Source organism: Eucyclogobius newberryi, unplaced genomic scaffold (genome assembly GCF_026437365.1).
Source record: "Eucyclogobius newberryi isolate DKJ021-1_F unplaced genomic scaffold, fEucNew1.0.hap1 SCAF_5, whole genome shotgun sequence".
Classification (NCBI taxonomy): domain Eukaryota; kingdom Metazoa; phylum Chordata; class Actinopteri; order Gobiiformes; family Gobiidae; genus Eucyclogobius; species Eucyclogobius newberryi.
The window spans coordinates 23,884,512-23,899,511 of NW_027316167.1; the positions used below are offsets into that span (position 1 = coordinate 23,884,512).

Genomic DNA, 15,000 nt, shown 5'->3' on the forward strand with positions numbered 1-15,000 from the left:
ATGTGTGTGTGTGTGCGTGTGTGTGTGTGTGCGTGTACGTTTGCACGTGCGTGTGTGTGTGTGTTTGTGTGTCTGTGTGTGCGTGTACGTTTGCACGTGCGTGCGTGCGTGTGTGTGTGTGTGCATATGAGTGAGAGATGCAAACTTACACTGGTGTAGACTAGGACCCAGCAGCTTCTGTTACTAAGCATAGTACAATACAAGTGAATTTCAATTTGAAATGATGTTTTTTTTATATGTAAATAGAGATAAGACAGGGTGAGCATGGCTGATGATGGCTGATGATGTTAAAGCTAGGTGGATCCATTTTATTTGTCAGAAGCTCCTGTGGCACTGTGGCACCACAGCAGGGGACACACAGCTCACACAGGCTGCTATTTGCTCAACACACCAGGGAGGGCACAGAGAGCCAGGGGGCAGTTGACTGTTTGTTTAAACAAGGTCAACACAAGCATCAGGACTGAAAATGGCCTTGCTGAGGAGGCTAGTATTAATCATGATCTAGAACGACAAAGCAGGATAATAATCGAAAGAAACTCCATTAAATAATATCTATGAGGAAAAACTGTACTATCATTAATTCATTCATGGTGACTTTTATTCTGTCTCAGTTTTCAGTACCGGTAAAATCTTCTGTTGTTAGCACAGCAGTGGTACCTTTAAACAGAACCCAGTCTTAGTCGGGTGTGACCAGGAGACAGTGTACAGTGTATGACGTACACAGAGGAGTGGGACAATACCACAGGGGCTTCTAATATTTGTGTGGGAGCAGCCGCACTCATTTAAGCTGGTTAAATACGCACAAGGATACCTCCGCCAGTCACCACGGCTTTGGATTTATCTGTCTCCTAGCAACAGGTGTGCCGATTATTGTTGTCTCAGAGGATAGATAAGATAAGATAAGATATGATCAGCTAACCAGACACAAGTGTACATGAACATAAAGACATCACATATTTGCCCCATACTGTGACTTGACTTGTCCATGTCCAGTTCTATTGCCCAGGAGTATGGGCTCGGAACAACCGCAGTATGGGCTCGGAACAACCGCAGTATGGGCTCGGAACAACCGCAGTATGGGCTCGGAACAACCGCAGTATGGGCTCGAAACAACCGCAGTGTATGGGCTCGAAACAACCGCAGTATGGGCTCGGAACAACCGCAGTATGGGCTCGAAACAACCGCAGTATGGGCTCGGAACAACCGCAGTATGGGCTCGGGACAACCGCAGTATGGGCTCGGAACAACCGCAGTATGGGCTCGGGACAACCGCAGTATGGGCTCGGAACAACCGCAGTATGGGCTCGGGACAACCGCAGTATGGGCTCGGAACAACCGCAGTATGGGCTCGGGACAACCGCAGTATGGGCTCGGAACAACCGCAGTATGGGCTCGGGACAACCGCAGTATGGGCTCGGAACAACCGCAGTATGGGCTCGGGACAACCGCAGTATGGGCTCGGGACAAACGCAGTATGGACTCTGGACAAACGCAGTATGGTCTCGGGACAACCGCAGTATGGACTCGGGACAAACGCAGTATGGGCTCGGGACAACCGCAGTATGGGCTCGGGACAACCGCAGTATGGGCTCGGGACAAACGCAGTATGGGCTCTGGACAAACGCAGTATGGGCTCGGGACAACCGCAGTATAGGCTCGGAACAACCGCAGTATGGGCTCGGAACAACCGCAGTATGGGCTCGGGACAACCGCAGTATGGTCTCGGGACAAACGCAGTATGGACTTGGAACAATCGCAGTATGGGCTCGGAACAACCGCAGTATGGGCTCGGAACAACCGCAGTATGGGCTCGGGACAACCGCAGAATGGGCTCGGAACAACCGCAGTATAGGCTCTGGACAAACGCAGTATGGGCTCGGGACAACCGCAGTATGGACTCGGGACAACCGCAGTATGGGCTCTGGACAAACGCAGTATGGACTCGGGACAACCGCAGTATGGGCTCTGGACAAACGCAGTATGGGCTCGGGACAAACGCAGTATGGGCTCTGGACAAACGCAGTATGGACTCGGGACAACCGCAGTATGGGCTCGGGACAAACGCAGTATGGGCTCGGGACAAACGCAGTATGGGCTCTGGACAAACGCAGTATGGGCTCGGGACAAACGCAGTATGGACTCGGGACAACCGCAGTATGGGCTCGGGACAACCGCAGTATGGGCTCTGGACAAACGCAGTATGGACTCGGGACAAACGCAGTATGGGCTCGGGACAACCGCAGTATGGGCTCTGGACAAACGCAGTATGGACTCGGGACAAACGCAGTATGGGCTCGGGACAAACGCAGTATGGACTCGGGACAAACGCAGTATGGGCTCTGGACAAACGCAGTATGGACTCGGGACAAACGCAGTATGGGTTTGGCTAGTCCCTCCTAACAGCAGTTCATTTGTTTACCCTTTCACCTATGGTGATGCCCAAAGCGCAGTGATATAGAATCTGGCTCTGTCCGAAACACCTCTGCACTTCAAATGTTGCTGAAGTGTGCAGCGTGTCCCAATTCTTTTTACAGATTTGATCCGTACTTCTCTGCAACTTCTCTTCAAGCAAGTACATTGCCCACAATGCATTTCTCTGTATGTTTTCAACCACCACAGCTCTCCAGCCTGAGCAACTTAGCAGCGAGAGCTAGCAGGAAATAATTTAAAGGGACAGTTAAATTGATGACATTTTAAATAAATCTGTGACTGTCCTGGGTACATGACTGTACATGGTCACTGTAACAACATTAAGCCTGTTCTCATTTGTTTGTGGCCAATTCAGAAAATTATCCAAACCAAACTCAGCTGTGGCTTTGTGATTAATTCAACTGTGGTTTAACAACACCACTGACAGCTGTTTTATGCTGCTGTTTTTCTTTACTGCATTCATAAACCTCTGAAGTGCGGACTGTCCCAATTCTACTGTTTACCAGCCCTGCGGCCTTGTGCACTTAAAGTTACACATATTGTGCACTTTCAGAAAATGCACACTTCAGTCAAGTGTGTAGCGTGTAGTGCAAGTGTTGGGACAGGGCCAGTCGCTGGAATGACAATTATTCAAATATAACAGCATTAGAATTCTCCTTGAAGACGGTGTAAAGTAAAATAATGACCTTTGAAAATACAAAAGGGGTTTGTAGACAGACAACAAACCGTCAGATGTTTAGCAAACAGACATTAGACCTGCTAGATGAGTTAAGTGCTGATGCCATCTCTCCTCACAGAGCATACGTTAAGAATGCTTTTGTACATGGTCATTTCTACAAACATGAATATGTAGACAAAAACTAATACATTTGTCAGGACAACTGTAAGAAGCCTCTCTTGACCAAATAATTCCTATGGGGGAAGGAATCCGGGTCATGCATGACAAGGCTCGATTAAAAACAAAGATGGCTAAATTATGCATTGTCACATATGGTAGGATAGGATCTTGGTCTAACAATGGCTCAAATAGTTAATGATTGGCCTGAAGGAAGCTTGTAAGCCTAAATATAAGATCATCTCATTAATGCCAAATTAATATTTGGACTGAAAGCTGCAAACAAATTTCATTTGGTCAAAGCTCCAACAAACTTCCAGCATTGAGTCTCGGGTTAGAATTGTCAGGGGGAAGCTGAAACATTCCTGAAACTGCACCACAGCTTGTGTAGCTGATGTCACATGAGAAAGCACTTTGACTCAGTCTGAGTGCATAAGTTACATGTACAAATATTACCTTTACTACGGGGTGGCCACCAGAGGAAGCTTTGACAGCTCCTCGACTGCCTTCAGTCTCGTAATGTGCTCGGTGATGGGCTTTAGGCTGCATTTCAATCTTGAGTTCATACTGGCCAAACTGGTTTGGAAGTGGCCAGTCTAAAGGGGGCAGTGATGAGGTCCTAGACAGAGAGAATTTGACAAATTAATGTTTTATAAATAAACACATGTTTACAACTACTACATGCATAAAGGACCAAAGTGATATCCACAAATATTATATAGTTGGTATTATTCATTCATTCATTCATTCATTTATTTTCTACCGCTTGTTCCCTTTCGGGGTCGCGGGTGACTGGAGCCTATCCCAGTGACTTTGGGCCTTTGTGCCTATAGTTGGTATTAACCAGAATAAATAAAATAATAATGTTACATTTATAAATGTATTAAAGCTATTTGCTGAGAGAGAATAAAAATAACTATTGCGTTTATGTGAATGTTGCAATTGAATAGCACATGTATGTGACATGAATGTCACAGCATGTTACACATTTATGTATTAAGAGCAACATGAAAATGGCAGTTCCACAGATGTTACATAGTTCAATATAAACCTTAGTAAATACTGAAAGCGATTGGGAGAAACCGTTAGAAAGTGACTCATCTGACATGCTTGTGTCTATTCTAATGTAGTGGCAGTTATCTCTTTAAAGTACACTCTAAAAGACTATAGTTTGTTAAAGAGTAGCACTCCTCTTTCATATGGAACAATATATGTTAAATATTGGCACAAAAAGCCCCAGCAGCACCAGGAGACAGTGAATCACTAGCAGACCCACAATGCAGTCTGAATCATTTTTTTGAACTTCAGTAGGTGTGGATCATCACCTTTCACACTAAAGCAGTGCCTGTGCCCTAAAGAGCTGTGTGCGGTGTCAGAGCTGGCACTGTGTATTTTTCCTCAATGTTTTATCTGCACATGTCACAATCCTATTTGAACAGCTGCATCTGAGAGTGACACACTCAGAAGCTTCGGCTCCACATCTGAAGACATGTGGGATAAAGTGTATAAAATGTAAATCTGACTTTTGTGATTCATGGATTTCAGGGCGATGAAAAATAAGGACTGGTGCCATAGCAAATAAGAATATACAACTTTTTTTTTTTGGAATGGTGAAAAGCCTTCAAAATAGCAAATGCCTATAACATGAAACTGAAGCCCATGATTATAACTTACTGTTTTGGAGGAAATATTGAATCTTATGATCTACAAATGAACTCATTATTTGTTTGGTTCACAAATTTCATGTCTTCAGGGTTGCAACCTTTCAAGCCTGACAGGGCAGAAAGGTTTGAAAGATTCTAAAGGCCCGGGCTGACAAGGACACTTCTGCAAATGGAACGAAGCATGATCTGTTGCATAATCATGATCTGATCGGTTCTGGAAAACAATTCTGTGTTCACAATCGCTATCAGCACCCTCAAAGCTACTCATCAGTCTTTATACAAAAGACAACCTGATATTCACAAATAAATCATGATCATATTATGTCAAATTAGATGTCCGTTGACAGCAATGTGAGGTGTGTGGAAATGCACAAAGACAAAGTCATCACTTCCAACCAGACCAAAGCCCAAATTCTCACGATCAAAGTAACATAAAAAAGAAGTTCAGATGTTCTCCTGACAGGAGTTTGTGCTCCTGTAGTGTTTCCTCTGCACAGTCCAGTCAGAGGAGGGCTCATTCTGTAAATCTACATCTGTTGCATGGGCAGAGCAGCAAAAGGGACTTTTGGGGCGGGGACCCTAAGACAAACCTGATCCAACATTTAACTAATTTAAAAGATTATATTTTATTCAAAATTATAGTTTACCACTGTATGGATACTTAATTTAGACAAACAATAGGTCTAAATGTTCTATTTTGCTTTACTATTGTATCCATAGTTCAGCTGGAGGTTGGATGAGCTGCTAGTATTGTGAAAATGAAAAATTCCTTTTTTTCATTTATACATTTAACATCTTTGTGCTAGTTTTGTTTCATATGGATAGGGCCAGTAATTACATAGATATGAACCATAAACCAGGTCAACAAATCGTCAAACTGACAGTTAAACAGACAATTTTACAATAGAAATCTGACCTGTCCCCAGCTCAACTGTAAACGATTCACTTTATTCCAGAATAAGGTCGCCATCTGATGAAATCCTTCTTCCGGTTGTATTAGTTAACATAGGGCTGCCAACCCTTTATAGCATTAGGGTTAGGGGTTAGAGTTCGGGAATGGAGTTTCTGCTCAACCGGAAGTGCGATTACAAACGCAAGTGACAATCAGTGGCAAGAGGAGCCAAAAGTGGGCGGGGTGGAATAAGGTCAAAAGAGATTCCAGAATACTCAAAAAGTTGTGCAGCTTTTTGGGACTCTTCAGACCCTTCAAACTCCTCAGACTGAATGTATGATTTCATGACATCATCACCATGAATTGCTGCTTTGGATGGCTGCGACTGTAACAGGAACCCGAGTGGATACAGGAAATATGAGCTTTGTGACGAGGTCTTGTGGGAGAGGTACAAAGCAGAATATTCTCAAGTTTCTCAGCCACGCGCCGCTCTTGTCTATAAGACCTTTTTCTGTCCTCCGTACCGACCTTGTTCATTACAATGTCCATTGATCTTGATGGCTAAGACAGACAATGGTGCTACAGTTTTGTAAATTGAACAACTCACATGAACTCTGGTGTGTGTGTGCGTGTGTGTGTGTGTGTGTGTGTGTGTGCAGCCCCTCATTGGCAGCGCCAGGGGCCGCATAAACACAACCGAGGCTTCATCTGCTGCTCACTGAACAGCTGAATGCTCTTCTAGAAATGTCAAATTCACAATTTATCTTTAGTCTGTAATTAAGTAACTTTTATCCAATTAATTCAAAAGTTATGAGTGAGTTTGTTGCTGTCCATTATTTAACAAAGGCTTAAGATCCATCCATTAGTTCATTGAGTTTATCAAATGAATGATTGCTACAAGTTCACTGCACTTAAGATTAAATAGGTGTCATTACACTCATGTTTATTCTTTATCAACAGCCTTTAATGTCAGGGCCATTAATAATTCACAAATACAGTATGTTCTGTGTCCTCCTACAATTGTTTAAAAAGCTGGTAATAAAGTAATAAAAGACTTAGATAAGATAAAATGTGCTTCAAATAAAATAACAGCAGTATATTTACCTGAATATTGGTGTGTGCCCCGGTTTGGGTTTATTCCATGAGAAATGTGACGGCACTGAAAGGAACTGTTCTCCTGGACCATCCTTCTTCAGGCAGTGCACCATCTCCTCTGACGGTGAGTCCAGGTTGGGAGACATACTACCCGGCTCGTCCAAGCAAATATCCCCTTTCCCTTGTTGCATAGTAGTTCGGTCCTGGGACGTTTTCCTGGTTTTAGATGGGATGTCTGCCTCAGATGGGCAGCACTGGAAGGGTGATAAACCCATGGAAGAGGTCCCAAGCCAGGTATCCTCGGTCACACTGCCACGGGGGGAGTGTGTGGGTGTGGGCGAGCGGTGTGGGGACATGGAGCCTCCATAGCAGATGTCAGCGCTGGAGTGGCGCCTCTTTCCACAGGGAGAGTTTGGCCTTGATGAAGGTCTAGAGGGAGGCCGAGGGCTGAGCCAGTTCTCATCTGTGACACTGGTACGTGGCGAGTGGCAGGGAGACTGACGGGGCGACAAACTTATCGGGTGAGGCATGAAGGCAGGGTGCTGCTGCTGCTGCCATGGTGGTTGTTCATCCAACAACACTCCTCCAGCCTGAGGGGAGACACATCCAGGAGATGTGAGCGGAGAGCCCAGAGTGAAGCGGGCGGCTGCTTCGTTCAGTTCTGAGTCCACATCGTCATAGACATGAGAAAAAGACTCACAGGAGGACGCATCAGAGAACCAGCTCCGCGAGGAGAGGCTGCTGCAGGGGCTCGGGCTCAGGGAGGAGTCCCGGTATGAATGGTCAAGGGGCAGATACAGGTGGTCTCTGGACAGAGGCCTGTCACCATGGAAATCGCCGTCAGGACCATTGGTCCTAAGGTCATCCTCATTGGCATCCATCTCCTGCTGGCAGCTGGGTGAGATGGAGGTGATCTGGATGCTGGGACATTCAAAGGCTTTGGGAGTCTCCACAGGGGCAGACGGCAGCAGAGGAGACGTGCCGTATTTGTGATGTGTCTCAAACACTGAATGCTCAGGGCCCTGTTTGTGCAGCTGAAGGCGCGGTGACGCACTGATGACCTGTGAGTGAGACTGCACGCCATGACGGCTCAGGTTCATCATTTGATGGTTCGAGACAAGTGACTGAGGCTGCTCCACATTCAGGACGTAGAACGAAGTGTTGTCATCAGGCTCCAGGTCTGCCGCAGACAGAAACAGAAGAAAGAACAATGTCACACTTTGTTTGGCTATCAGACTGTCCTTGACCATTGAGCATTGATTAGCCTTGAGATTAAACCATCCTTATAACTTGTCAATAAAGATAAATAAATATGTGGAACAGTTGAAATGACTTGCCCTTTAACTCCCCTGATTATATGAACCTTCTATCTTGATTATATGGACAATCTAGCTAACTCAATACAGAGGACTGGTCACCAATATATCTGCTTGCTGACTCTATAATCACAATTACATGGGACTCCTAACACACTTCATAAAGGGGGATAGAGTAGAGTTCAGTGATGGCAAATGACAGACAGTTGTAGCGGTGTCACTTCAACAAGGATCCCCCAATAACAGCAGAGCACAGGAAACACATCACACTCTGCTGCATGCTGTCTGCTGTCATCACAGCCAGCTCCAGCTGCCTATTTATACTAAAGGTCATCCAGCACAGGCTGCAAACACACACACGCACACACACACACACACACACACACACGGTATGGCGTGTTACAAGTTATTGATAAACTGAACAACATGCTCTGCTGCTCACACAAACACAAACTAGTCACACATTGTTGGACACATCAAAGCTTTGTTTAATCTAATTAGAATAATACCTGTTGACAATCAAGATAACTGACCTCAAATATGTATTTAAAAATGCATTTGTTTGGGCTTCAAACCACAGTGTAGCCAGTACAGGAAGAGGTTGTGAAATCGTTACACATGACTTCCCCGTATTCCTGAACCTATTTCACCCCCAATATTCAAACTTTTAAAATATCAATTATTTATTGTCTAAAGTATTGATGTCTGTCTGAATAAGTTAAAATATTTAAGAAGAGGGAGTGTGATCTCCTCTATTCTGTGTCTGAACAACCACAGTCAGAGACAGCAGTGGAGAGCTCTTTATTTATAGCCACAGTGCACTGGCCCTCCCTGTCTGTCACAAGACCCACAGCAGATCCTCTGACAGCAGGAAATTGAAAACAATGCAAAATAAAACAAAATCCTAATCTGTTTATACATTAAGTGTATATCTAAATGTGCTTATTGCTCAATAGTGTATATTATCACAAGCTAAATACATGTTAAAACAAATAAATGCATTTTTTAAATACACATAAACGTTTTTAAAACATAAAAATTCAAAAAGAAAAGCATGTAATGTGTTAGATATTTGGGTCAAGGTTGAGCTATTACAGGCAGGACGCAGGTGTGGCCCAAAGCCCTCTCAGTGACTGAGCTGAGCTGTGACAGCACAAACCACCCGGAGCACCCAGGGCCCCGGCAGAGTACAGTCAACCTGAGACAAAAGTCTGATTCACAGAAGACAGAGGGAGTTGTTTCATCACTGGCCAGTGTGAGAAGTGCCTGTGCAGTTGCTCAAAGCTCAGTGTATCACATCCTCCTGGAGTGTCCATACATCAGATAGCCAATCTGGTTAAATTAAGATCTGTAAGAGGCTTTGCTGTACCTAAGCTAATAATAGCTCTGCTTCAATGGGAGGTTTGAGGGAAGCTCCTTGTTGCACAAAGGCCATTGTGTTGTCTAAGACTAAACTGCCGTAGTGGAGTGTCTGAGCTGATGTTGACAGTGACACAGTGGACAAAGCAGGATTCTCACCAGAGCAGGGCTTATGCTCTTGCTCCTCTGTGACCGCCCTGACACACAGGCCCACATTACAAGAAAGCCCAGTTTACTGCGGAAAGAATATGCGTCATGTTGCTGCTGGTGCTGCAATGACTTGCAGCATCTTTAAGTTGTACTTAAATATAATAGAAGATGGCATGAATTGCACCTTTCACTCATAAAAACTTTAAATGCAAAAACTGACAATAGGCAGGGCAGCAGGATATATCACAATCTAATCAAAACTGCAATTTGAATGGTTGTAATTAGCAAATTGCAAAGATTGCAATTGGTCCCTTGCGAACAACAATATATCCTTTTATTATATATAAAAGCAGCTGAGTAAACATGTTCTGAAATGCATTTGATTCTTGTAATAGTTTATCAGTTCATATTTCTATATTATATATGTCTGTTCTCAAATGCTAGGTTTAAAATGGGCACCTTGAACAGAATCCAACTATCATAACATAAATTGCAAATAGCAATGTTTTTCATTAAAAAAATCTATTTGATTTTTTGCAAAAATTGTTGAGGCCTGTGAAAATCTCTCATGTGGATCCAAAGTCCAGAGGCCTTAAGACATTAAGAACTGAGGATGATCTTTGCTGTCAACGTGTTATTATAAAATGTGACGACTTAGGACTGTGTCCATTGTGTTGTTTATATGTACAATAGTGATTTTGTGAGCAGCATCAACCTGTACACAGCCTGACAAATATGAGTGTCTAAGGTTACTCACGAACCGCAGCAACATGTGGTCTGAAGCTGGACCGTAACCTAAGCCAGGGTTCCCTTTGTGGAGGAGCATGGGCTGATTAGCAGCGGCTCTGGTTACGTCCCCTGTACAGAAGGCTTTGTGTTCAGGTCAGGCTCTTCTTTCACTCGCCTTCTCCACATCAAACTGTGCCAAAACACTTTACAAGTAGGGCTGGGGGAATATTGACCAAAATGAATATCTCAATCATTTTTGCAAGATCTCAATAACAACGTTCAGACAATTCAACAATCATCAGGAATGTGCTAATATGTGGCTGTTAAAAGTCTTGGTTTAGGTTCAAGTGTTGCACAAAAATGTGAATGGACCATAAAATCAACCACAAAAGTGCAGCCTCTGTTTTTTGGGCTCATTTAAGCAGTTTTAATTACAGACAATATACTAAATATTCTCAACAACTGTAAAAACATCCAGTACATCTACTGCTTTTATTTACAAGATTAAGCATCATTGACTTATGTTGTATTTACAGTAGGCAACAGACATATGTAAAGTTGCTCAAGAATAAGAATTGTGAACAAAATTCAGATTTCAGTACATTTCACGAAGACAGATCATTATAATCCAATATTCTGATATAAAAAAGGGTTTCCTGATTTTGACTGTTATTTCATAGTCGCGGCTGTTTGCAGATGATGTCCTGATGGCTCCATCACAATTTGGGACGATTTGCAGCCGAGTGTGAAGCGGCTGGGATGAAAATGAGCAGCGGAAGAAGACAAATGGAGTTGTAATATTTGGACTCAATTACAATATTATTACAAAGTTCAGTCTCTGAAAAGCAGAAGCAGGACATTGTAAATGTATTTGCTTCCATTGACTCATAACCCACACTGTGACAATCAAACACAATTATTGAATGAAAAAAATATTTTGGTTGCTTTATTTGTATCACTGAAGGGTCCAAAAGGGTTTATATGGAGAGTTGTGAGTGAAATGAAACTAAGTTTACAGTGGCAAGAACAGTGGCACAAAGACACAAAAGCTTCTGAGTCTAGACATTATGTTCTTCTAACGCCCACCTTCAGGTGACTAATTGTTAATACTCAGAGTTTTGAGGTTCCAAACACATTTCAAATCCAGAGCCAGCTCATTTCCAAGAACTGGGCAGCTAGCACTGTGTCCTCTTTTCTAAACAGTGTCTGTGACGCACGTGCCCATAGTATTGTCCACTTTGGCCCAAACGCAGCACTAATGCCTCTTGATGGGGTTTTGCCAAGTCCAATAGTGATTAAAACGTTTTCTAGTCTGTGTCAATCATATCAAGAACAATTTTGATATTTGTTTCTTGATATTTAAGAAATAACAAAAATACAGATCAAACTAATCCTGTCACAATCAAGCAGACTGTATCATAGGGCTGTGCGATTATAGTAATCCACCATTCAGTCATTTCTAATCTTTCTTTTTCATCGAGAAGTCCACAGCCAATTCAGTCAGTTAAATCATGTGGTTTGGAGCAGATTTTAAAAATAAACTTCTAAAACTTTTTTCTTATTTTTTCTTGGCAATGATTATGTGTACGGTTTACAATATGTTAAGGAAATTAACTTTGAAAGACATTATAATAAAACTAAAGGTAAATGTGCAGGGAAAATTAACCTTTGTACAAAAAAACATGACATCAAAACGCATTCAGGTAATGCCAGCTAAGGCTTATGTCCGCATAAGCCAATGTTAACATATGCTGGCAGCTAAATTAAGCTTCTAATTAAGGATCTCATGCTGAGAAGTCAGTATGAGATAAACAGAGTACCTTATAACCAGCTAACCACATATTCACACAGATCAAACACATCCTCATTTCATCTATACACATATCTAGACAATGTTTTACACACAATTTGTGTGGCCTATATATAGGTTTATTATTGTGTATGTATGTGTGTTTTTGTTGAGTTCTGTATCGATTTATCATTCAATAAATGATAGTGTGAACAAAAACATTTCAGGGGTCATATTTATTGTATAGTTTTTTCTTTGTACTAGTATTGGTGCTTTTGATAAATAACTTGTACGCCGTGATTAATTCTATTTTTTAATTTATATAGCTATTGTTTTTAATGATATTGCAACATAAACAAAAATCTTGGAATAATCCTGCTTACCCTAAGGGTTATTGTGTCAGTGACATTAATTAGTTTCTATATAATTGTTTTACGTCAGCAATATATGTCACACTTTAAAATGTGTTATTGTGACCCAAAAATATGCATGGCCGATCACTACTTACTAAAATAACTATTGGGGCTAATCCTTCAGTTCAATTGTGGCTCCTCACCACCTTCTAAGGGGGTTTCTGGGTGATTTTGAACTATGTCAAAATAAATATGAACAAAACAGAAGCAAAACAAAGACGGTTCAAAAGTAAAGAAGCCATGACTGGGCCTGACTGAAAAATGGCTTTGTGGGATTGCCTAAAATAAAAACGGGACCTGAGCCAGCCTTATCCCTTGAGTAGCACACTGCAACTCAAAGCAAACCAAAGACAAGAGGGAAAAAAAAGAAACGAGATGCAGGAGTTGAACAGCTTTCTGCCCCTGACATGTTGATACAGCGCGGCCAGCAGTAGCTTTAGTTACACTAAATTTAAACTAGACAGATGCCACACATAGTTCCTCAGGCCTCACCCCAGGAAACAAACGTCTCATTCATCACGGTTCAGAAGCTGCCCACATGTGCACCTCAGCACTGACTCACTTTCTACTCCCAACTGCCCTGTACATTTGTGTACATGCAGATGTGCAGAGGACGTGAGAAAGTAGACAATATTACTGAGGTGGGAAGGTTTATCCCAAATATATATGCCAATGAAAGGTATATATTTTAATCACTTGGTTCTTGGTCAAATAGGAGCAAATAGAACATATAAGTTTCAATATAACGTAGCACTAAATACATTTTAACAAAGCTCACGGGAAAGCAGCAGAGGTGAAAAATATCAGACGTAAAGAAGTGGGTTTCCTGCGGGTATTTGGACAGCACGTACTGTAGTGGCAGCTGTTGACATGAGCCGCAGCTCTCAGTCATTTTGTAAAGTCTGGACACACACAGCTGTCCTGGACGTCACACTCACCTGGCGATGTGGTGCACAGCATTCTGCCTGGCCTGCGCTCCTGAGTGCGAGCTCCTGTGAGTGTGAGCTGTCTGTGGCTGACGACCTGCTCACAACAGAGGGGTACTCCGGCTCTAAGGAGCAACGAGAACCTGCCGTCTGCCCTCTGCCTCGCTGTGTGACAGCCCAAAATAGTCCACCATGAGAGCGATGTAATTTCAGTCTTTCCCACGACAAGGATTGAGAGGATCCTGCGCTGGGTTTGGGACAGCAGAGCAATGACAACAACAACAGTGTCATTAGCTTTAGACGTTACTTTGACAGCGCACAGGTAGAGCCTGTGCTGTACACGGCCTTCACACACTCACACACTTAAGTGTTTGTGGCACAGCAGCATCTGGACATTTCATTAGACAGAACAGTCACTGTGGGTCTACTTCATTTCCTGAGAGCGTAGTGTCGGAGAAAAAACTTTGTCTTGTGTTGGTAACTATCACTATCGAACCAGAACTAGGAACTAGGAATGTAAAAGTTTAGAAAATCAGATAATAATCAATATTAAAACTGGTATTGAAACTATCTTCTTATTTGAACAAGTATCGATTTAGAAAAATCTAATAAACAGGACAACATTTTAGCTTTCTTGCCTGGCATTGTAATTTGTGTTGAATATGTGTTGTCTATTGTTAAAAAAAAATATTATTGTGGTTTCAAAATTGCATTGAGCATAAACCGTAGCATCAAAATCGAGTTTAAAATGTTCTGTAGTTGTTTACAATGTGCACTATGAACAGAATCGCAAACATACATCGCAAAAAAAAAAATACAAACCCTTGACTTGAAATCCAACCACACGAGAAGATTATATATCTTTAAATCAGAGTAGAAGACATGGCACATTTTGTTTCAGAAGATAAAAGTCTTGGGAGCAAACCCATGTAACCTGAAGTTGGACACAGCACCCCCCGTCCTGTGGTCTGCCATATGAAGCCCACATGGCACGTCTGGCCCAAAGCCACACTCGTCACTTGTGGATCTTCCTGGGTCGGTAAAGAGCACTACTGCCACCGCCAAATTCCGCACAGCAACAAGTGAGAGAGAGAGCAGGCCGCTTGTGACCTGCATCACCGAGTCACTCTGCCCCGTGTCACCAAAATATCACACACACAACGCCATAACAACAACTGTGAGGACTGGAAGTTACTTTGGTCTATAATTCTCGACCATGCACATACAAATAAGACATGATTACTGATGACTCATGAGCCATTACACCACGAAAAGAAGCTGAACACCAAAGATGCAACTTTCCATCATACTTCATACTACAAGCACTGTGTTACATCTTTAGCACAATCCAAAAGTCTGTCTAAATATACAAGTTGTGAGATTTTCACAATAAAATCACATT

General features: G+C 42.6%; 1 protein-coding gene across 1 annotated transcript in view; it reads right to left on the reverse strand.

The window, feature by feature from the left end:
• nfatc3a (nuclear factor of activated T cells 3a) overlaps positions 1-15,000 on the reverse strand; it is a 38,622-nt gene that overhangs the window by 21,454 nt on the left and 2,168 nt on the right. Inside the window, exons 2-3 of the mRNA XM_072465519.1 lie at positions 6,926-8,096; positions 3,722-3,884 (exon numbers count right to left, since the gene is read on the reverse strand). Coding sequence (XP_072321620.1) covers positions 3,722-3,884; positions 6,926-8,096 — 1,334 coding nt within the window. The remainder of the gene's footprint in view (positions 1-3,721; positions 3,885-6,925; positions 8,097-15,000) is intronic.